The 23,373-nt window shown below is 40.4% G+C and overlaps 2 protein-coding genes across 5 annotated transcripts; one reads left to right on the top strand and one right to left on the bottom strand.

Annotated features, from left to right (window-relative positions):
* The first annotated feature begins 126 nt into the window (after positions 1-126).
* Positions 127-5,211, top strand: henmt1 (HEN methyltransferase 1). 3 transcript variants are annotated; one of them, XM_068589508.1, is made up of 9 exons: positions 127-416; positions 1,394-1,506; positions 2,111-2,245; positions 2,407-2,589; positions 2,694-2,874; positions 3,679-3,829; positions 4,012-4,117; positions 4,384-4,541; positions 4,850-5,211. In XM_068589508.1, exons 1-9 carry the CDS (start codon positions 333-335, stop codon positions 4,948-4,950), a joined length of 1,212 nt encoding a protein of 403 aa, XP_068445609.1. In that variant the 5' UTR covers positions 127-332; the 3' UTR covers positions 4,951-5,211. The 3 variants fall into 3 exon arrangements, with proteins under 3 accessions (XP_068445609.1, XP_068445610.1, XP_068445611.1); XM_068589509.1 differs by having other exon boundaries at positions 4,853-5,211; XM_068589510.1 differs by lacking the exon at positions 2,407-2,589.
* A 48-nt stretch (positions 5,212-5,259) lies between these two features.
* Positions 5,260-21,964, bottom strand: fam102bb (family with sequence similarity 102 member Bb). Of its 2 annotated transcripts, XM_068589768.1 has the most exons (11): positions 21,689-21,963; positions 17,944-18,064; positions 16,859-16,888; positions 16,304-16,420; positions 15,821-15,867; positions 14,796-14,890; positions 11,991-12,092; positions 11,001-11,235; positions 9,943-10,079; positions 9,042-9,111; positions 5,260-8,243 (listed from the first exon to the last, which is right to left on the bottom strand). In XM_068589768.1, exons 1-11 carry the CDS (start codon positions 21,832-21,834, stop codon positions 8,201-8,203), a joined length of 1,143 nt encoding a protein of 380 aa, XP_068445869.1. In that variant the 5' UTR covers positions 21,835-21,963; the 3' UTR covers positions 5,260-8,200. The 2 variants fall into 2 exon arrangements, with proteins under 2 accessions (XP_068445869.1, XP_068445870.1); XM_068589769.1 differs by lacking the exon at positions 11,991-12,092 and having other exon boundaries at positions 21,689-21,964.
* Between the last annotated feature and the right edge of the window lie 1,409 nt (positions 21,965-23,373).

Genomic DNA, 23,373 nt, shown 5'->3' on the forward strand with positions numbered 1-23,373 from the left:
TCGGTCTATGGTACATACAGGTCTATGGTACATGCAGGTCTATGGTCCAGACCTTTGGCTCCGCCCACTCCACCAAGTTCTCGTCGAGGGCAAAGAGCCAACAGCAATCTAACGTGAGCTATCGCGAGTGGATAAAGCGCTTCAAAGGTGGAAAGAAAATCGGTTTACATGCACAAATCGGTCTTGATTTTGCAGAGACAGTTCATGTATGAAAAAAGACATAGCATTAAAATTGAGGAAAAAAATACTGCGTCATCAACCCGTAATTGCGGCGCCCTTTGGGGTCCGGTGGGCTGTTGACGTTTACCGTAACTCACCGTAACAACGTCAAGATGGATCCGATCTTCAGTCCGCCGCTTCACAGGCAGAGACATCAATTTGTCATCGATTTTGTCAAGAGGAACAAACCCCAAAAGGTATCGTCTCAATGAGAAATACACTTTAGCGTCAAAGAAAAACGTCTGTTTGTGTCACGTTTACTGACAACAAATGAAGAGCTAGCCGCTCTCGCTAACTGCAGCTAACATAACTCAAGTGTTTGCATTAATTACATGTTTAACATTTTAAAGTTACACACTCCAAACTACTTTTTTAATGTATTGCTTAAATGTCGAAGCCAACGTGTGTTAACTAATTAGCTGCTGTCGCTCAAACGTGCACTTGTTTTTGATGTTTTGCGGTAAACGTAATCCGGACGGATCGGTAAGTAAACGCAAGAATACACGCGATACAACTACCGGTACTTCCGGTTTTCAAAGTAAAGTATTAACGCAATATTATACACACTACATGTGGAAATAAGATCAGTTGGATTACAGCAAAGGAACTAGCATATTACCTGTGTTCCTTTTTAGATAAAAAAAAAAAAAATCCTAATAAAATGTGATATAAATTACTTTATTCTTTGATTTTGACCGATTTATATTAAGGACAACTCTGACTCCATACAGTCAAAATCAAGCATAGATAAGGGGACTTGCATTATGTACTTTCTAAAACGTGTGGTGCTGTAAAAAAAAATCATTTTCTGGCAATTGGATACATTTGTGTTCAGGACATCTTGTTTTTTTGACTATACAGTCAATGCATTCTCAGCAATATCTGCTGGTTTCGACACAGCTCCGCTCGCTCTTTCATTTTTTTATTTTAAAGTATTGACCCATGTGCTGCTGCATTAAAAAGTTTTACACTTGCATTGTTAATTTTGAGTATTTGTTTTCCCCCCAACTGGTCCACGGTTGCACCAAAGTTACCGAGGTGAATCAAGTTATTAGCATGAATTGTTCTTCATAATGGTTTTGGGTTCTGCTTGATAGGCTTCATATAAGATTGGGCTTCTCCGTCTAGCCAAGAGTCACTTTGCTCACGCAATTATTTCTCCCTTTTCCTCGAGGTGCTGGACTTGGGCTGCAGTGAGTGCACCCTTCTCAAACAACTGAGGTTTCACCGTGAGATGCAACTGCTGGTTGGACTAGACATCGATGGTGCCACACTGAAAAAAAAGATGTATGTTTATAAAGTCGAAGGCATGCGTGGGTGGGTGCGTGCGTGCGTGTGTGTATATTTAATTTTTGTCTAATATATTTTAAATGGCTTAAAAATTTATCAATAATACAAAATAAAACAAATTGTTTCAGCCCTAGATGGAGGTCTGTGGAAATAGTCAAATTTATGATCAATGACACCTTTCCACCAGAATGTATTTCACCATTACCATATCTGTGAACTCACTCACGTCAACTAAAATGTAGATTCATTTTTTTCTTAAATGCAGTGGGCTTGCAATCATTTATTTGGGATATATAATTTTGTAAAGGAACACATTATCATGTATATTGAAAGTCGATAAATTATTTGAGTGAATTATCACCTCGCCCTTTTTAGCATTAATAATTCAAGCGATATGGGAAACCGCTTAAAAAACATTTATTGATCCCATCTCATAGTAAAAAGTGATTACTGTGCTCAACATGTATATCATTGTCAAGCTTAAAACGTGTATTTATTGTATGTACGTGGTAGTAAAGGGGGGGAAAGCCAGTCGCCTTCATTAACTCTCTTCCATCTGCTTGGTGCTTGGTTCCATCTGCTCTGCTTGTATGTTCTTCAGGCATGGGTTAGCGCCGATGTCGACCGACTATCTGCAACCAAGTGATGATCAGCTGCGCATTGAGCTGTACCAGGGCTCAGTCACTCAGAGGGACGCCCGCCTCAGAGGATTTGATCTAGTGACCAGCATAGAGCTGTAAGAGACTGTATGGCTGTTGAGATTCAATGTGTTAATGTTTTAGTTTCATAATGTATTATTGTCTCTTTCTTTTGTTTGTCAAGTCATCTTTCTGCTTGTCCATTTGCCCCTCTGCGCCATTATTTACTGTACTGCCATGTTTCCCTGGTTTCCTGCAGCATAGAGCACCTCACGCTGGCTGATGTGGATCGCTTCTCCGAGGTGGTCTTTGGTTACATGGCTCCAGTGGCAGTTATCGTCAGTACCCCAAACTATGAGTTTAACCACCTTTTTCCTGAAAGGACAGGTTATAGGCACCATGACCACAAGTTTGAGTGGAGCAGAGCCGAGTTCAAGTCCTGGTATGCTCGTAACACAGAGAATGTTAATAGATAAATCCTCCCTAAAACACTTATCCCACACAGAATTCCTCCATGAAGATTTCTAACATTACACCCCTCCTCAGGGCCTTGAAGGTGTGTTTGGATTACGGTTACGAGGTGGAGTTCACTGGGGTTGGAGATCCACCTGCGGGCCAAGAGGAGAGGGTCGGCTTCTGCTCCCAGATCGGTGTGTTTCGCCGGCTCAGGGGAAGAGCGGTGTGCAACATGTTGTTTTGTGATGAGGACGAGTTTTCATACACTCTGGTGAGTGACCGTGTTCACAGATCAGTGATTCCTGAGTCGGGCATCATGTTGGCACAGTCTTCAAAGACTATAAATATGGGGTTTTTTTTGTGAGAGAAAATTAGAGATAACCCTAACTTATTTCAAAGTGACATTGCAGTTGACCGTAACACATCCACTCATAACAAAAAAGAGAATTGCTCTTAAACAATTCCTTTTCTTTGAGATAAGTGTGTGTGTGTATATATTATATATATATATATATATATATATATATATATATATATATATATATATATATATATATATATATATATATATAACCCTAACAGAAAAGGAATACTAAATATGACCATTTATTGATAACCAAGGGGATAGATCCCCTCCTACAAGTTCTGATTATTTTGAGAGATTGAAGATGTGACCATTTTATTCATTACTAAATTAAATAATTCAGTATTCCCTACAAATATCAATTTGACAAAAAGATTTGAAGAAACTGGGCGATGTGGCCAAAATCCTGATATCGGTCATTTAATTTCTCTCATGGTATATATTACAATACAGCATGTTTTCTGTTAATTTAATAACCAAATGGTTTTGTGTGAATTAAATGTTTGATGAATAAAAAATAATATCTTGTCATTTTATCAAGAACTTAAGTGCGATGTTCTTATTAGTGCAGATTTAGACAAAGTAATTGTGTATCAGGACATATGATTTCATCACAATATGATTACATTGAAAGACGCTACATTTCTACTACTTACTTTCTATGAAATCTGATATTGTGATCTGTCTTTTTCAAACTTGTTTCTATATCAGCTGTACAGTAAGAACTACCCCAGCCTGCACGACAACAAAATCTTGCAGAGGGTCCTGGTGACGGAGGTGTTGTCCGGGGCAGAAACGCTCAGAAGAAAATGGGCGGAGGAGACGACTGGTGATCGGGATGCCGCTGACGGCCGGGCAGAGGGTGAGTGGAAGGAACGCCACCGAGCGTCAGAGCAACACCGTGTGTGTATCAGTGAGAGAAAAAGTAATGCTGCCAGCTAAATTTCATTTTGTGTGTAAATTAAAGTTTTCTCGACAATATCAATGTGTCTTATGCTGCCAGCTTTTGTATGTTAAAATGTTTCTGGTCTGTTTTCACGGCAGCATGCGGAGCAGCAATGAGGATTCTGGCGGAGCATCCGGAGGTTGAGGATGGAGAGCTGTCTTGGACTGATGGCCGAGGACAGCAGGAGTCTTGCGAACTGCGCAGGTGAGTTTCCTTGAGGAAGATGAGGAGGAGCAGTGTCGCCACGGCGCGTTAAAAGGTCACATACGGCCCTCGTGTCTGTGGCCTCTGTATATTTTTTACTGACTGTCAAGATGTTGTTGTCTTCCAAACTGCAATATTCCTAAATGAAGCAACTCTCACCAATGTCACTGGCATTTCTTTTGAAATATATTTCCAAAGGTTTGGCATCTCAATGCTGTTTCGCGAGAGTTCCATGCCATAACATCGTCTTTTGTGTGCGCTGCCAGGTGTGTGTCAGTACCTCTGGCTGTGCTGTGGTCCCGCTGCCCTAAAGTCAGAGGCCTGGGTGGAAGTCTCAGTAACCTCAGACAGCTCCTGATGGATCACCCCGACGTTACACTGAGCCAGGACGGCTCCGCTGTGCTCCTAAATGACCAGGAACAAGGTACCCGTAACGTTCCATCACTCATTTCATTCTGATGTCCAGTACAAATGCAATACCAAGGGTTGCCCAGCAGATGTCCCCATTTCTTACTGTCCAGTGTGTCGAAAACGATTACCTCTTTTGCACAATGGTTCACAAAGCTTAGTTTCCCCAGCAGTCACTCTCTACAACTGAGCCCAGTGCACTGATGGAAAGTGCATCAACAGCAGACGTTGCAATGTTTCCTGCTCTGCTTCTGCGATTTTGATAACGGATGGTTTCTGTGGTCGTTACACTGCTGCTTCATTTGTGTTTCATACTCCTTGAAGAAGAAGAGGAGCATGATGAGCTGGAGGACAGCGGGTATGCAGAGGCCAGAGTGTGCTCCCTCAGTGTTGAGCCAGAGGAAAACTGGGATGCAAATGTTTGATCTGGAACGTACTGCTTTGTTGTCGGTACAAGTAGGTGACTTATTTAGTTAGCATATGGTTTCCCTTTGTGACTGTTGGACTACTCAGTTGATTTCTGAAACTACCACTTTTTGATTAATTAGAGGGCTTGTTTGGACTACAAATTTCTGTTATATGTTAATACCCATTGGCCTCTTAAATACATATACAGTATGTGTATTTGCAAAGGCAACTTATACACCTGAAATGTAAATGACACAATAAAACTCAAAGTGAGAAAATGTTTACTTTGTGATTGCGGTGCATCATGTGAAAGTTGAAGCGCATGCTCAAGGTTTTAGATAATTTTATTCAACAGTGCAAGGTACACATTTGAAGCATCCAGCACATTTGTTCAGAAAGAAAATGTCGGCCGAGAGGACAAGTCTGTAACGGGAAACACTGGACAGCGTCAGAACATCACTTTACAGAAGAATACATTTTACAGTTTAATATACAGTTTTATAACAGCTTCACAGAAGAGAAGAGACCATGTTTGTAACAACATGTTAAGTACCAAGATAATCACACCTGTGTCACACAGGTAAAACAGATGATTTTTATCCCCAAAAAAAAAAACACACAAAACTCCAATAGTTGATATATGTTGGCCATAAAATAATACACTTAACACTGTCTTAACTATGTTGTGACACATTTTACTTACCAATAAAATATTTAGCAAAGATATGGCACAATATCAGCAATGACAGATTCAAAAAGAAAGACGATGATATCGTTAAAGATGAGATTTTTAACGGACATTTAAACCATGCCAAAAACTTAAAATAACACAATAAGAACACAGTCACAAACACTGCGCACATATCTGCTTTCAACATGGAAGTAATGAACATGTTTTCCTACATGCGACAAGCGAAATTGTTCCTTCGATGTGGTAATATTCAGATTAAAAGATGGCACAATATCAAATGAGGAAAAAGAGGTGTCAAGTTCTGCAAGCTAACAAAAGGACGCCTGAATCATGCCGAACGTACAGAACAGAACAGTGACGTATAGTTAAAACACCATACACGGATGACACTTGTGCAGATATCGATATAACACGTACATGGATTATCTAGAAGAGGAAGTATCCTACCTCCACTATGGCTTATGACAGAAGATTACAGATACTGTACAGTCTGTTTAATAGTTATGAGTAATATTTTCTCAATATGCATAGGCCTGACGGCGTCCCAGGTAATAACAGTGTGTTGTGTACTTTGGCAAATTTGCTAATAAACTGAATAAATGGTCCTCTCAGTTGGACTGGAAAGGCAAATAGTCAACGTGCAGGACGCCATCAGGCGTTCAAAACTCTCGTCACATTTATTTTGTTTCAGATTAGACTCAATAATCATTCATGTATTGATTATGTTGGCTAATTATAGTGGTTTTAGGACTACATCTTAGTTAAGATGTTACAGATACAAACACATAACTATTACTCTGGGTATCTTTTTTTTTAACAGGTGCTGTTGAGTATTTTCTTCATGGCAGTGGATTACTTAACTAGTCCTTCTCTGTACAATCATTCAGTGAAACAAATGGCACTATGCAACAGTTACACATTAATACAGCTGTTAGTACATCACAGGTTCTTCCATTTGTTCACTGATGTCGGCTTCCCGGTCAACAGGCCAGCTCGGAAAGACGTAGTCGAGTTGCAAAGCGTAGGTTTACAATAGATACATGGCTGAAACGCTGGGCATGAGATATATGCCCTTATGCAGTAATATTGATCATAGAAGCCCCTTTTTATATTCTGTCTTTACTGCTCTACTAAGGCAAACAGTAGTACATACAATTTTACATTTTAGGCCAAGTTGTTTACCCAAAGGAATAACCGAAGAAAGAAAAGCAGATCCTGCACACTGCATTTGGGAAATCTTTGGTGAATTTGATGGGAAAATATGTGTATTTACTCAAAAATTATGTTCTCTCCGCTTTCTATACTTTTAAACCTAGTTTGTTTACGAAAATAAACTTTATTTTGTTTATTAATTGTCCTTAGAGTACAGGAATTAAATGCATTTGTTTATCTGGATGTCTGTTTTTATATCTATAAATATAACTATAGTAAATTTAATATGATAATTTACAACTTAATATATTTGGGATTTGAAGGTAGCTCAATCACACTAAAGCACATGTATGTCACTACAGTCAACAGAATAGAGGGAGGCTACTGCGACCTGTTAAGATATTCAATTCAATAAACTGGATTACCAAGATGTCAGTTCTTGTCATAAAGTTAGATTTGAAAACTCAAGTTTTGAAACAAAGGTGTTGTAACTGCAAGTCACCTTCGTACGGCAGAATACTACTGCAGGGTTTTCTAAACTGCTCAGCAAGCACATGAGATCAATGGCTTCTTATGATTTACGATGAAGCAAATTGTCATTCTCCCATTTTCTCTTTGCAAGTAGCAATAACGCATTCCTCACAAGAGAACAATCACATCCCTCCATTCATCCAGGGCAACGGTTACTACTACTTCAAGTGGTTTTGCCACACACACACACAAACGCACACACACACACACGGGTCACGTTCATTCGTCAAACAGCTCAGGTCTGAGGCCTCGTCTTTGTAGTAAAACATTCTCAACTTCAAAACACCAGCGGCTGTCAGAGTGCCAACAACTACAATGTTTTTAGCAGCTTATAGGCGGATATTAAAAAGAGCATCCTATTTGAAAAGGAAGTCTAAAACAAACACTGAGAGACTAAAGGAATGTATTGAAAGCGCGTTGCATACTCTTCTTCAGTGTAGGTTTCAGAGTGTTCTGGTGATGCGCACACACACACACACACACAGCCTGTCCCAGTGTCCTCCACTAGAGAGAAGCGGTCATCGTTGGTTTGGATGCTGCGCGATAAAGTTGACCTCAAACAGATGAGGCTCCATCCAGAACAAGAGGCGTGGACAGTGTCAGTTCCATACATCTTAATATTTTTTAACAATCTGGCCAATGCGTCTTTTCCCTTCATATCTGTACGTTTCCCCCGAGATAATAACGGTTTAGCGACCTCTCTATCGGGGAGCTACAGTGTCCTTCAGGACATTTGAACCCAGGAGGGCACTGTTGGAGGTCAGACAGGGTGCTGATCAGGTGATGTGTGCTGTAGGAATGCAGATTGAAATTGACACAGACTTGCCTCCAGTTTTTTTTTTTTTTTTTTTTTTTTGGAAGCGGTGTCAGTCCACCTCCGAGAGGCTGCAGGGCTAACGCTTTATCACCACCTGCTCGTACGCTCCAGCGCCCACCCTGGGAAAACGAGAAAAGACAGTATTAGCAACGCAATGTAATATCTGGCACACAACTTACAATGAATCAATTGACTGTCTCGACTACAGTATCCAAGGTGCTGCAGTGGGTATCCGGCGCTGTGCTGTATAACTTACTGGGCACCATGGCAGGCGACACCATTCTCTAAACATGACCCAACTTACTTGCAAACTGCCTTTATCTTCCATCCAACCAAAGAGCAGATACTTTGCATCTAATATCTACATTGTGTCTGCATAAGCTAACCTTCTGTGTCTGGCTCCACTGGTTCGACAGATGGTGTCTTCTTCACGGGAGCAGTCCAGTGTTATCCCTACTTATCTAGCTCCACTTGTCGAATTAGTAACTATTTGTAAAATGTCATTAAATGTTCCACACTACTCTACGACATTATGTAGCTTTGAGTCCTTTTCTCCCCCCCCCCAAAGCAAGCAGCAGACACTCTGCAGCATGACACAGCGTTTCATCAACATTGTGAGATTCAAACCACAAATGTCAACCTCATGGTGGTGCTAGAGGAAAAAAAATATAACAATCCATCTCCTAGTTGTGGACGTGTTGGACCGACCACGAGACGTTTATTACCGTCCTTATTCCCATTTGGAAATAAAAGCTGAAACAGTAAAGTAGAAAGTCTCCGAGACAGCAGTTTTTGTACTGTTCTCCAGAGGAAGTCTAAAGTGCTGATAATGGTTAAATCTTTGACATAAGACCGCCGTCTTTATGAGAAACAAATCATTGAATCTGAGCCAAGTCCAGGGACTGTCCCATGCTCACCGTGTGGGGAGGTGATGGCTTCCGAGGGCCGTGCTTCCCCCGGGGCCGACGAACAGACGCAAGCCTTCCTCTGGAACAGACAGCGTTGTGGTTACATTTGGTCAGTACAGCGAGTACCCACAATCCTCCAGCATAATTATTGTCATGAGGAGCAGCCAGTTGCTAGGCAATCTAAAAATAATCATGTATTGACAGCAGCTTTCTTTTCCTAGATTTGAGCTGGATGAGACCTGGAGAGAACAACAACGCCCCACTCCTCAAAGTACTCTGACTGACATGTTAATTATGGTGTTCTGCAAAGTAGCTGTGAATCTCTCACACACACACACACACACGCACACACCAATTAATGGTCCATATGAACAGAGTGACTTGTTTGACCTTCATTATAACAGAAACAATAATTCTATTGGATTAGTTGATGGTCAGAAGATTTGTTTGGCAATTATTTTGATAATTGATTTTGTGTTTGAGTCAAATTAAGCAAAACTCCAAACGTGCTGATGCCAGCTTCCTAAACATAAATATCTTCAGTTTTTGTAATCGAGAAAAATTGCAAATTTCTGTCATTATATAGAGAAAATAATTAATAGATTAAAAGACAAGGCAATAATGAGCAGATACACCAATTATGAAATGATTGTTAGATGCAGCGCTAATTAATGTTTTGTATTTATAGTACACACACTGTAAAAACTTAACTCTTTCAATTTAAAGAAGCTGGAACCAGGAACGTTTTTTTTTTTTTACTTCATAAATGAATTCCTTGAGTCGATACAAAGAAAGCTTCGGCCTGGAATCAAACTTATTGACACCCAAAACAATTCCTGCACAGATATGACGTCATAATGACTATATGACTATAAAAACACTTTATTATTTCTCTGGATGTGGAGCTCACCTTCAGCACTGGAGTCCAGCAGGCTGGGTGTAAAGTCTTGACTCTGGAGAATCTTTTCAACAACATCGTCGGCATCCACCCGCGTGTCGTCCATTCTCTTCAGCTGAGACTCCATGGAGTCCTGCTTCACAGGGTGTCTGAGGAGAGGTTGCTCGAGTCAGTTTGTGTCTATGTGACCAACAATGTCGTCCACTGCAAGATACAAATGCTCTTCTATCAGACTGAATCTACATTTCATTTAGTGCCATGATGGGATGTGGTCAACCAGTAAGCATGAGGGGTTCCAGCTAAGTAGAAAGAAAGGATGTCTGTTTTTAGTAGAATAGATTTCTCTCACTGGCGGTTGCCTACCTCTTAAGATCACCACTTGACACATGTTTAATCCAAACAAGAACATGAGTTTAAAACAAACATGTGGTTTTTCACAGGAAGCCGAGCTGATTGACTATTTATTATCTGAGCAGTGACTTCCTGGACTCTTTTTGTCTCTGTGAGGTTTGTCAGCTTGGTATTTGCATGTACAAATATGAGAGTGGTGCGGTTTTTCTCACCTTACTCTCTGCAAGAAAGCACATTTACCAAAAACAAATATTAATATCGGAATAAAGTAAAACATGCCACAGTGTCTGAGGTAATAATCACGTAAGGAATACAGGACTAAATGTTGGTCCTCAAAGAGGTTGGCTGAATATAAAGTGCACCTTAAACCAAAAAGCACTTCAAACAGTGTCCAGTCTTGAGTTGGAGAAGCGACTCTGCTCGAGTTGCGGTTGGACATTTCAAACATAATGACTAACATGTTAATGAATACAAAAGCCCCTATGGACACCACATAATGAAACCAGACTTTCTACTGCATGACAGCTACTTCCTTAAATTAAAGTCTCAGGTGTGATTGTTTCTAAAGTTTGCCAACTTCCTTAAAAGAACTGCTACTGTTTTGTGCTCATCGCCTACAATAAAGATATTATCACCACTTGCTGCTTCCTCTTCATTAAACAGACGTACGTTTCATGAAATACATTTCTTTGCTTGACAAATGACCGAAAGAGACTCACCTGTTGAGTCGTTCACAGGACGAGGCGCTCCTGACTGGAGTACCAGTAGGGTTGCTAGTGGTGGCGTTGGGGACTGGGTGTTCAGGGAGAGCGGGGCAGGGTCTGGAGTCTCGGTCCCGGTCCTCGCTCGGCTCCGGGATGCTGCCGATGCCCGTTGAGGCGCTGCCAACTGAATGGTTTCTCCGGTGGCTGAACTCTGACATGCTGGAGGAGCGGGAGTGACCGGTGCTGTATCCTGAGATGGAGGGCAAAGATTTTATACTGTTTTATTGTTATTTTTATAAGAGTATTCGCTCTAAAAGTTAGTAAAGATGTATCTTTGACCAGAAGCTCTTCATATTGGATGTAAAGAGAAGCAAATTGTCAAAGATTTGTACTTGTAATTATAAAGATGTACTCCATTTATGTACTACTTCCTCATGAAATCATACTTTTTTTTAGGAGTGTAATGCAATTGTACTTTAAGATTTTTGCATTTACAAAAATGCTTTGCAAATAATTTCAGCTATCAGTTTTGCAGGTTAGTTATTATCTGGGCATCAGTTCATTAAAGCCATGACAGGGCATACTCTCCACAAACAAATATGAGGCAGGAAATACATCTTTAGATAAAAAGATAGGCGGGCCATTAGAGCTGCTCGCAGTGCATCTTTCTACCTCCTCTGATCTTTTATTACAGTCATCTGATCTCCCTGTAATGTATCCTCGAGCCATAGGTTTCAACAGCTCTGGTGGAGAGTCAATGGAACATAATTGAACCACTTCCCTCCTCTTTAGTCCGAAGTGTTTTGAGCATAATGCCGTTGATGCTAATAACAACAAGTTTAAATTCTGTCACTCACCAATCCAGCTTTGACAGCCACAGACATATTACGTATAATTTACATCCCCAAAAACGGTTTCTACTGTATGATTGCCTGTCATCAATGTCAGGTCAACAACAGTAAATATAAAATAAAAACGTGTTTTTTTTAATGTGACATCCCGTACCTGAGAGTTTGGACTGTTGGCTGGCGTAGCTGGATGTTCGGGAGTGACCGCACCCCCCAAGCTCATCAGAAACAACAGGACACTTCCCTTCTCGACTCTCGGCTACATGAGAAAGACCAGAAGAAAAGACGAACGGTATGACAAAGGCAGGAAGCGAGGTTATCTTATACCTCCTCAAATAGTCCGAAAGAAACTGGTCAAAGAAGCACGAAATCTGTCGTGGCCCACGCTTTGTACTTATTTTACTACCATAGCTCATTCTCAGCTTGAGGCACCAGATGTGTGGCACAAAATAAAGGAAGGACAAGCTGAACAAAATAATTCAACGTGAACTTATTTGTGGTTATATGTGCTCAATCAAAATGAAAACGGGAACACAGAAACACATCTCATAATGCAACACCACAGGTTCCTTTTCTCAATGGTCGAGTACATACTGATTGTTCCCTTAGACAGACATGACCAGATATTTCCAGCCCCCAATTCTTTATAAAGCACCTGCTCGCGTGAAAGAGATCTGTTGTTGTTTTGATCGAGGCCACAGACATGAACTCAGCCTCCGTCTTGGTACATGTAGACTCTACATGTTACCTTATTCTGGACAACCTGGACCGTGTTACTAGCTGGTGATGTGTTGCTTATTTCTACCAACAGAAAAACAACTTCCCGCTGCACCCACACACTGTCCCTCTATACCAGCATCCCTAAAATAATGAGCGACTGACCAGTTGGTACGCATCTGAAAACATCAGTAGCTCTGTCTGTAGCAAAAATAAACACATTTAAAGGAATTATTATTCAATACTATTTAAATCTTTTCCCCATGATAACAGCATCAGACAAAGAGGGGAATCAAAAAGCTAAATGATTTGACAATTTCGACAACTGACAGGCAACTATATGGAGAATCGTGTCTTGAGGTTGAACCTTTTTAAAAACATGTGGAGCAACATGAACACGTGTGCCACCATTTTAATGTGAAGAAAAAACCTGAGCTAGTAGAACAGAAATAAAGACACCATTTCTAGAGACATTGACTCCAGCATGTCATATTGCTAAATAAATCCTGTTATACCACAACAGTTGTGTAGAGTGCAATAAGCCACGGTGCAGTGATCACAGACAGAAACAGACAGGCGCTATGAAATGCAGATGTTAAAAATGACAAATAAACGTTACTAGTGTGTAGAATATTGTGTAGAATTCTGATGCAGGTCCTTTTTGACCCACTTTTTAAAGTGTACAGATTCCAGTGACCTACGTATGCATCCAAGGATTTATAGAATATCTCAATGTATTATTTGTCACACTCCAACATGTCGTGGAGGATAAGCGTACAGGAATATATTAGAACAAACGTCCTTTTGAATTAATACTGCTCACACACACCTGCACAGTCACTGCAAACATGCACTGCCAAGACAAGATGATGCGGATGAAGAGTGCATGGTCTTCATCAGACATATTGTGCACATGCAAACACACAACCCCCTAGACAGACACGCACACACACACTCCTATTTTTAACCATGCAAGAGCCTACAGGATGGAGCAGATTGCAGCTAATCTCAAAGAGAACTAGTTTAAATTATACATGAAAGAGCTGCGCTACATTGTGAAGCTTCCAGGAGGAACAACACTGCAATGTGTTCACACATGGAGAAACACACACAGAACAAGAGACATGGGGCTGAAACACAGGAGAAAAATGTAGCCGAAAAGGGCAGCTGGAAAATAAATATGTTCATAGTGCTAGATGGGAGATGAATAGCAGTTACATAAAGTACGAGTGCATCATGTGTAGCTAAAGTATGTGACAAACAAGGTTTTCCCTCGTGTTGCTCCTTCACAATAAAAGCCATTCATTCACCAGTGTGGAAACTTTTAATCGTGTAAGCAACAAACAATGGTCTGTTTGCAGTAGCAGCAACTTCTAGGTGTGATTTCAAAGTTATTACTGTAGGGACACGAGTGTGGGGGGTGGAGCATGTCAAGCAGTCATTAAATCAAAGGTTTATGCCATAGTTAAATCAGTTAGCAATGTATTTACTTCTTTAATTACTGCAAACTGCCAAGGATTATATAAAGTAATGATTTATTAATCGTACCAGGATTATATCAGATGGTACTACTTACAATTAGTATTCACTCCCCTAATTTGAAATTGTCCGGTAACCTTGGATTATAACCACTCTAACCCTCTAAGTGTAACTAAATAGTTTGTATTGGTGTTGGTTCGATCTGACCCGATATGTTCCGATATGATAGAAATTGACACTGCAACAATAAAAAGCGCTGAGGTGATGTTAAGCTGCCCTCCTCATTCGCAGTGAGTTTGCACATCTAAGCAGACGGGTTCTAACCAAACTGAAAACAGGTTTTGGCGTGGTGAAGATGTTCGGAGAATTATTTCAGCTTCCATGTCATTTCAATGTAAATCTACCTAAATTATTAGCAAGGGCTTAATATCGCAAAGGAGGATGAGAGGATGTGACACTCTCCGTTAAATAATAATTTTAAAAAAAACATTATTTGTGAAGATTATTTTTCTGAACAAAACTGGTCAGTATCCTAAACTTGTGTTTGCCACAGATTATTTTATGCAATAATCTAAAATCCAGTAGAAAATCCTATCTGCTTTTTGTCGAAGGAACCAGAGTGATGCCAACCTCCGGGGTTGGCCTACAAAAATAAATCATCCCTGACGCACTCCATGGGAAGTGTGCCCCATCAAGTAGACGCTTGGAAAAGCCAGTGGGATGACTAAGCAGGCCCGAGGACGTCGTGTGGCGAGGTTTGTCTTACCAGAGCAGCCCTTCTGCGAGTCCCCGCCCCTCCTCTCCTCCAGCAGGCTCTCTCCATCCCCCTGGATCCCGATCACTGTGGCGGTGGAGGGCGGCCTGGTGACACAGGGAAGACAATCAGGCCTTTTCTCCTGTCTTGTATTTCAATGTGTCACTTGTTTATGAATACAAAGCAAAAGGTGAGAGGGAGGGATGACGAATACATTAGGTTTAAACTAAGGAAAAGATCATTATGTATAAAAGCTAAGGCTAACAAGTGAATATACTGGAGACACTTAATATTTAAATACATGCCGCAATAATAGAAGATGCAGCTTTGGGCATTTACATACAGGCTACTGAATCATTTTTAGGTCAAATTTTGCCCTTGGGTGAAGCAGCCTTTTCCTCTCTGTACCGACACACTTTCACCAAAATCACAATTCTAATAGTTTAACAACTTACATTTCATCACATGCAGGATGAAATAACTCAAGGCTTTTGACATGTGAAAGTCTTATTAGCCAGCAGGTCTTTAGTCTTGCGTATATCTGTGTCATTTGATTCCCATGAAACTTTCCCAAGTCTGTCATACCACACTAACGGCAGCTTTCTTGGAGCAGCTCCAAAACAAATGCAATCAGCAGGAGATTTGACGTCATAACTTTGGCACATAAACAAATACTTTCTTTCTAAGACTCTGGCAGTATTTGATAGTGGTAGTAGAGATGCAGACAGAAAAGAGAGGGGGGTTCGTATAGAGAAAAGGTGAAGACTGTTTTAAATTACAGTTTGGTCTAGGTCAGTTACATCTAAATCTTGGCATGCTCACAGTCGAGCACAGGCCAACTTGAAAGTAGTTTAATTCTCACGCGTTGTTCGACCAAAGCTTCTGTAATTAAATGGCATTACAATCTAAATTGTGCGGTTAACAATCCTAAATGACTGAACTACAGTCAGCTGACAGCCTTCCTGACACACCTCGTAGACTATGAACTGCAGACCAAAGCAGATTTTGCAACATACTAAAGTGGAACTTTCACTTACGTTTTAAAACAGGGATCGCCTGACATGAGCTGTGTACTGATGATGACCTGGAAGGGAAAAAGAGACTTGTTAATTGTTCAGGTTTGATTTGCACCCAAGGTTTATCTTGGTTTAAAGAAAGAAAAAGGGAAAGATGTTTTTGTTCCATGCATAGTTGTTCTAAATCTACAAGAATTAAACTCAAAAGTCACTGAAAAACTGTAGATAAAGTCAGGGGATAATGATTTTTTTGGCCGTTTTGTTCATTAGCTTTGAATTTGAGATTGTAATACACAATATGGAGCAGATAATATATAAAATACAATCATTTCTGGCTACAATCTAATTAATTAACTGGCAACCTAGCCATTGTTGTTCCAAGCTTACCATTTATGTGTATATACCAAAAAAGAAAAGAAAAATGCTTATATTCAAAACATAGATTTTCTCCTGAAGAAGTCAAATGAGACTGGTGTGAATGCGTTGCTGTAGCTTGAATGTTACCTTGAGAATGGAGTTATCCTGACGGGTATTTTTGGTATCGTAGCCTTCCAGCAGACATCTGCGAGTTGTATTCCCTGAGCCGGCAAACTCCGCTAAATTCAAATCTGCAAAACCAAGCTGAAGGAGAAAAACGACACTGTGTGAACTTTGTTTTCTCTCGGGAGGCAAATGTTTTTAACCAGTCAGCACATATCACAATCTTTAGATGTGAAATGACAGCAGTGAGGAAATGAGAGAAACTCAACAGAATTAGCACATTTTAAAACTCTTTTTTTTTCTCTCCAAAGACAAGCAGGTAATAGTAAAAGTGAGAAAGCCTTTTATCTCGTCTAGAAAGTCTACAAGAAGAAATATAGCATGCTCAGTGAATAATTACTTGCAAACAGTGAACGAGAGACCAAGTGACATGATGAGCCAACCTGCAGGCAGCGAAGGCCATCTGTGTGCTACGGGCTCACATATCTACATAAATATGGCTGATTACTGTAAATCTAGGTGACCTGGAGGTCGGCTTAGGAGATGGGGGTTGGATGACGCAAGCATGTGAGGAATTACCTTTGCATATGCCTTTCCACCTTTCAGCTCCTGGGAAAGAGAAGAGTAAACAACTAAATTAAACATCTGATTGGATGCTTCATTCAAACATGATTAGGTTTAAAAAAACAAACAAGTGATCACTATCTCCCTGTCAAATTTGAAATCGATTTGAGTTGCAAAATACTGGGACGGGAAAAGAAAGTTTAATTTAATGTTTTAGCGCCTTACAAATCCAGATATTGATTTACACGCTCCAGTTCAGGCACTAGAAACTGCTTGTGTCCTTACACACGTTATTGACCTTTTAAGACTATAAATGTACTCATTTATTACCGGTCTGGTAAACGATGACAATATTACAAATAAGCTACTTTGCATCAGAAGAACAATCACAGCAAAACTGGACAATTTTTGAAATGGGTTTAAATGGTAGCAATAGGTAACGGCTTGACATTTTAAAGTTCAAAACCAAAATACCGGAAAAGGGAGGTAGCGGCGAACTTAAAATATCATTTTTCTGGGTACTTGACACGCTGCCTGTTCTAAAACAAAGACGGCAGGGCACAAAGAGCTTGCAGCTACGGTGTGGAAACACAAGATGCATTTTCACCGGGAAGGCTTACTCAGGTTCATTCATTCCCTTTGCTTTTACTGCCGTTCTTTTTACCCTCATATCCTAAAAACTATGTAACGTGACATGATTTCTCCTTGGAGATTAATAAAGTACTTTTCATTCATTCATTTCATGATTAAACAGAGGACAGAAAAAGGACAAAAGCTGTGCTTGTCGACTGCGCTTTACAGTTCATATTTCACTCTCAAGTTTCAATTTGCTGCATAAAAGGTGAACGTGTAACCAAGACCGGAATTTAACCCACGTACAGCAATTCTGTTCGAAACGATGAGACGCCCTCTTTTCTGCTTCCTTGTTTTTACAGACATGAACAATAGCCTTTAATTTTTAATACAATTCTCACCTGACGCGGCTTTAACATGAGCCGAGTAATCTACGTGCAAAGCATCACATTATGGATCAGCGACACTATGTGAGTGTATCGATATGTGAAATGTGAAACCTGGACCACAGCAGCTTCTTACTATACCTTTCTGACAGACACGCGGCACACACAAGGGTCCAGCACTCCTGTCCCTGCATTGGCACTCATCTTGCAGGGGAAAGAGAGACGCTTCCTCCATCGAACACAGTTGGCCTGCACCGACTCCCTGTGAGGGCAAATCACACAAACTTAGTCCATCTTTAGGCACTCTGTTCAGTCAGATATCATGAGTGGGTTCTGCATAGGTGCATGTGAAAGTCGAAAAAGGATCATTTATAATTGGATGTCAGACACCTTGAATCGAGATTGGTGCAGAAACTGTCAGGGTTTGAGATTGAAGCTCGATCATTTGAGACGACTGAACAATTGAAAAACTCGCTTATTTCCTTTTGCGGTTTGAGAAACTCACATTATAACCTCTAACGGTTTGGCTGTGTACCAGAATTATAATGCATCATATATTATACATGAGAAAGCATATTTATTACGATAAAAAACAGGGGAAAAAAAGAGAAAACCTGGCTGAACTGTTTCGTAGCTGTAATACTTCTTTTTCGACTTAAATGGTTTTCAGATTTCAAATCTAAAACTTTATTGTATTGTTTTGAGGAAAGGGTTTTGTGTCAGCACCCGATTCAACATGTGAGAACATTGGTTGCGTTTTTGAAATGCCCGAAAGGTTAGGAAAGTAATATATTATGTAAAAAAAAGTTTAGAATTACATTATTTTGAACACAATTGTGTTTTTATAAATACCAATTGTCCCTTATTTTTGCAGCCCTGATAACAATTCTATGCTGTAAAAGCACAACTTAATGTCATAGAGTTTAATATCTTTATTATATAACAATGAAATCCACTTAAGTTGAATAACTAGTGGATTGACAATCCTTTCATCTCTTCCCATCTTTAGGCTAAATTGCGAATGTACATTTTTGTGCTTATCCTCGAATTTTTCTGGAAACTGAATAAACAAGCAAATTAATCTGAGTCCTGTTTTCACCTGTGGTTCATTTGACTGCTGAACCCAAAAGGTTGCGGCGGCAGGTGTAGCTCATATTGTTAAGGAGAGTAAAAAGAAACACACACGCACACACACACGCACGCACACAGCCAATAACTAGAAGGTAAAATCAAATGAGAGTGAGGCGTAGCCTAGTCTCAGTGGGCAGACGTGATGAAGTGAAACAGAAAAGAGTGCGTACGCGTAGGCAGCATCACGATACCCCAGATGGCCTCACTTTCACTGGCATCCTCTCCTCTCCCACTCACCCAACCAACTCCCTTCTGTCAAGACAGCCCACATGCCATTCATTTAGATCAGCTTTGCTGGATTTAAATACAAGCAGAGCTGATGGGTTTTCTTTTTCAAATGCAGTAACAACTACTACGATGCAGTTTGCATCTGAAACAGTGACAAAAATAGATAAAAAAACAGGGATTTAAACAGAAATGTCCATGCCAAACATGTCGACAACTTAAGACTATAATGATCACCGGGGTGTGCAGATCCCCGTTAAGACCGTTAAGGCTGACTGAACACACAAGGCCGAGTTGTGCACGGCATCCCTGCCTCACAATAAATACAAAGCACCAGATGCGTGACTAATGTTTTACAAATGCTGACTTCATCCTGGGCTGGGGTTCATATATTTCAGAGAGTGAACTCCAAGAGACGGAGAGGGAACCTCCAGCCAGCTGGACGCTGCACACTTTGAGAACTACTTGCAGCACTTCTCAGCACAGAAACATCCTATTAGTGAGCGTGAGTCCGCCTGGTTTCAAGCACATGCAGAGGTCGTCTCCCTGATCTAGATGGGTCAGATATCTTGCTAAATGTACAGCTGCTCTCCTTTTAATAGGCAGATGTGGTCAGGCTTCAGGCATAACCTCGCTCATAAACACACAGAAAACATCTTATTTGACATGACTTCGGTGCAGGGTCTTCCCATGTCTAGTTGCAATGAAATGATCAAATTGGAATTTGTCACACAAAAACGTTATACTTGTAGGACAAGAAAAACGTGTTTTGGGCAGAAACAATGGGGCAGTCGTGGTGACAAGCCACACCAAAGGAAAAGAAAGGCTCATAAAACAACCTTCCTCACTTCCTTTTACACTCACAGTTGGGATGACTCAAAGGGAACATTGAAGTGTGCAAGTCTAACAAAGACAACTGCCACAGAAACATTTTTATTTAACAACACTCAAGACTTGTGATTACAAATTCTTCGAGCTAAAACATCTAAAAGAGCCAGAACTGGATGTTTTAATTAGAATCTCAACCCCATGAGATCCATTTTTGTCGCAATTGAGGGATTACAGAACCATTTTACAGTGTTTCTAAAATTTAATTTAGCTGCTCACGTGACAAAATGTTCAAAGAAAATGGCAGCTATATTAAAATTACCTAAATGCCACGACCTTAGAAGTATCCTAAATAATAAAGTCTGACAGATTGGGTCTTTCCATCAAGCCCTTTTATAAGAGCTACTTACTAGAGCAAACAGAGGGCTTGTTATATAATCTGGGTGAAACCATCTAATCCCTTCAGTTTCACTCCATTAAATGGTTTTCCCTTTGTCCAATGTCAGAAGCCAGTTTTATAAAATGTTTTAGGTATCAGTGTGAACCTAAAACGAGTTCCAGACAGAGGATATGACCATCTCTTGACCGCGTAATAGTTCATTAAATATGTATGTATGTATGGGTCTCAGATTGTTGCCGGTTTTAGAGTTTTAGATGTTTGGTTGGGAGAAAAAAGCAATATGAAGACATCACCTTGGTGTTAAGGTAATTAATGGGAATGTTTTTCATCAAATGACTAATCACTTCTTTGAAAGAATAATTGAGCATTAATAAATGAAGAGAAAAAAAGGCACAGATTGATAAAAGACACTTTAAGTGAACTAAAACACAGAACCGGTTTCAGTGGGGATGAAGGTATTTGCTTGTCTCAACTTGACAGCAAAAATTTCTTTAGCATAACACGTCAGTGTGTCTCCATGGTGGGTGAAGGTATGGGGTCATTTTCTGTCCAGCCAAACTATTAAGTATTCACCAAGTCAGTTCCCTTTATTAAAAAATAATAATACAACTGAACTAATGTACGGTTTCAGTTGCCATATAGTGAGACACAAACATGGTGTCACATTCATTTACACAGGAAGATATGTTTCCAAGAATGAGACAGAAATGTGGGGCAGCATATGCTAAATATGTTTTTTTTTTAGAGGTTTAAAACAATGCACTGTACTTGCATGTGCTCGCTCAAGTCTAATCAACAACAGCTGGATAAAGTAAGACCACCAAACACCGACTACAGTGACAGGCAGCCCATCGCATTAATGACCCTATCGATTACACATCAGACAGCGTATTCAGCTTCATGACAAGTCAGCTGGCTCCTTAAAGGACAGGAATCAATTCCCACAACCAGCGAGGAAGTTATAGCCTCCACACCCGGTGAAAGGTGAACCCGGTGTCGCGTGCAACACGACGAGAACGTGGGCTCGCGTGAGGGGCCATTCAAGAACTCGTGCTCGAGTTTGTTTCCCTCCCGGGTCGATGTTAAACATGTCGGTTACGTTCCTGCCTCCGTCGGTAGCTTTGACTGGAAGGTTACGAGTCATTTTAACGCCGTTACAGCCGCTAACAGCTGTGCCACGGCCGCTAGTTTCTCACGGCGTGTCGTCTTGTGCCGACTAGAAGGAAGCTCCACGCTAAAGAAAGCCGTTACCGTGATACACTCGCTGTGTTTAATGAGCCCGTGAACACCACACCGCCTCACCGTGAAGACTCCTCGGAGAATCCGCCGTCCAGCAGCCGGACTTTACAGAAAAGGACACCGTTGACGAAGGGGACCGACGAGAGCTCGTCCAGCTCGAAGTCCACCTTAAACTTGAATTTCTTCTTCTTCATCATCATTAAATCCATGCACTGATTCAGTACTCTTGAGAAGGCGCTCGTATCCCGCTCGTCGCTGACATTACAGCCCCATTGTGTTGTTGTGCTGTGGGAGGATGGCGGCGAAGATGCTGGTGACAACGGTCAAATCAAAACCTGGCTGAGGCGACGTGAAAGTGCTGCTTCCGCTTGTGGAGTTTCAAAATAAAAGTATGCTTTGAACTCCTTATACTTCTTTAAAATAAATTCCAGTGGTGGAAGAAGTATTTAGATATTTTAGTGAAGATAAAGTAGCAATACTACAGTATATACATATTTTAAGTAAATGGACTTAAGTATTAGCATCAAACCTTACTCGTCGTGCAGAATGGCACAACTCAGAATAATTCACATCATATTCAAGATTCATGATATTTTTTATGTCATATGCACAGATAACAGACAGTTAGTCTGTACAATGAAAAGCTTATTTTGTTGAATCCTTCTAACACACAGAATTACAATGAAATGTAAAAGAAAATAAGGTAAACAAAATATAGTAACAGTATTGCACAAAAATAAGACACAAAAGGGTGATGAGAGTATTGCATAATCAGTGTATAAAGTGCATTGCTACACATGTACAAATATGGTTGTGACAGGAAATCATAGCAGCAGCCACTCACAGTAGTACGGGTAATAGTTACTGATCGGTTAATCAACTGTTAATGTGTACATCCCTTCATGTTCCAGCTGGTAAATGTGGGGCTTATTTTAATTACCTTATGCACAGCACATAGTAGCTTTGGATTTAATTATACATCGTGATTCATGAGTTGATCGATATTTGCTAAAATAATAACAATCTTCAACTTAACTTGTGGCTAAATCTATAAAATAATGAAGTGGAGATGACACTGAGAGCACGGCGATGAATACTGAGTTTATGGGGATATTTCTGTCACAACTGAGAATACTGATTTCAATTTAGCCTAAGTTCATTCAAGTTAAGAAAAGAAGAGCAAATAATATATTGCTCCCCTAAATTAGTTTCCCATTAGGTGCAAATACCTCAAAATACAGTACTTGAGAAAATGCATTTAGATACTTTCTAACACTGGATTCTTGTCATTTTGACTGAAACGCGTCTATGTCCCTCTCTTTTATTTTGAAATAGATCAGGATTAAACGGATGTACAGTATTGACAAATGACTTGGTGGGAGTATAATAAAACCCGCCTCCTCCCTACGTCGTCCCCTTCCGGCCGATAAAAGCAACAGCAGCACCGATTAAACAAATTACGACAACAAAGTGAAACCAGCTGCTGTTATGCAAAGTTGTGTCGCCATCTCGTGGTAGATTCAAGGCGGAGCTGAACCTTGAACTTCCACAAGAAAGATGATGTTTTCAAACATGGGGATCTCCATAACAGTTATTATGTGCACAACATAAATGTGTAACACGGACGCAAACCCATAATTTAAGAGGTTAACCCGACGTTAAGTCCATGAGAGTTGCAGTATATGCCTGGTGAAGTCTTTAAAGTAACCGCGGAACAACCATCTTCCCTCCCCCTCTCCATATTCATC

The sequence above is a fragment of the Clinocottus analis genome, unplaced genomic scaffold (assembly GCF_023055335.1).
Source record: "Clinocottus analis isolate CAN_PGR_092001 unplaced genomic scaffold, fCliAna1.0.p SCAF_23, whole genome shotgun sequence".
NCBI classification, from domain to species: Eukaryota; Metazoa; Chordata; class Actinopteri; order Perciformes; family Cottidae; genus Clinocottus; species Clinocottus analis.

Coding starts and splice junctions, on each gene's coding strand:
- henmt1 (XM_068589508.1), top strand. CDS start 333: ATGGATCCGATCTTCAGTCCGCCGCTTCACAGGCAGAGACATCAATTT. Junction 2,246..2,406: donor CTAGTGACCAGCATAGAGCT/GTAAGAGACTGT, acceptor GGTTTCCTGCAG/CATAGAGCACCTCACGCTGG. Junction 4,118..4,383: donor GAGTCTTGCGAACTGCGCAG/GTGAGTTTCCTT, acceptor GTGCGCTGCCAG/GTGTGTGTCAGTACCTCTGG.
- fam102bb (XM_068589768.1), bottom strand. CDS start 21,834: ATGGATTTAATGATGATGAAGAAGAAGAAATTCAAGTTTAAGGTGGAC. Junction 11,236..11,990: donor CCAACAGTCCAAACTCTCAG/GTACGGGATGTC, acceptor CCTCCATCTCAG/GATACAGCACCGGTCACTCC. Junction 9,112..9,942: donor GCTGGACTCCAGTGCTGAAG/GTGAGCTCCACA, acceptor TGTCTGTTCCAG/AGGAAGGCTTGCGTCTGTTC.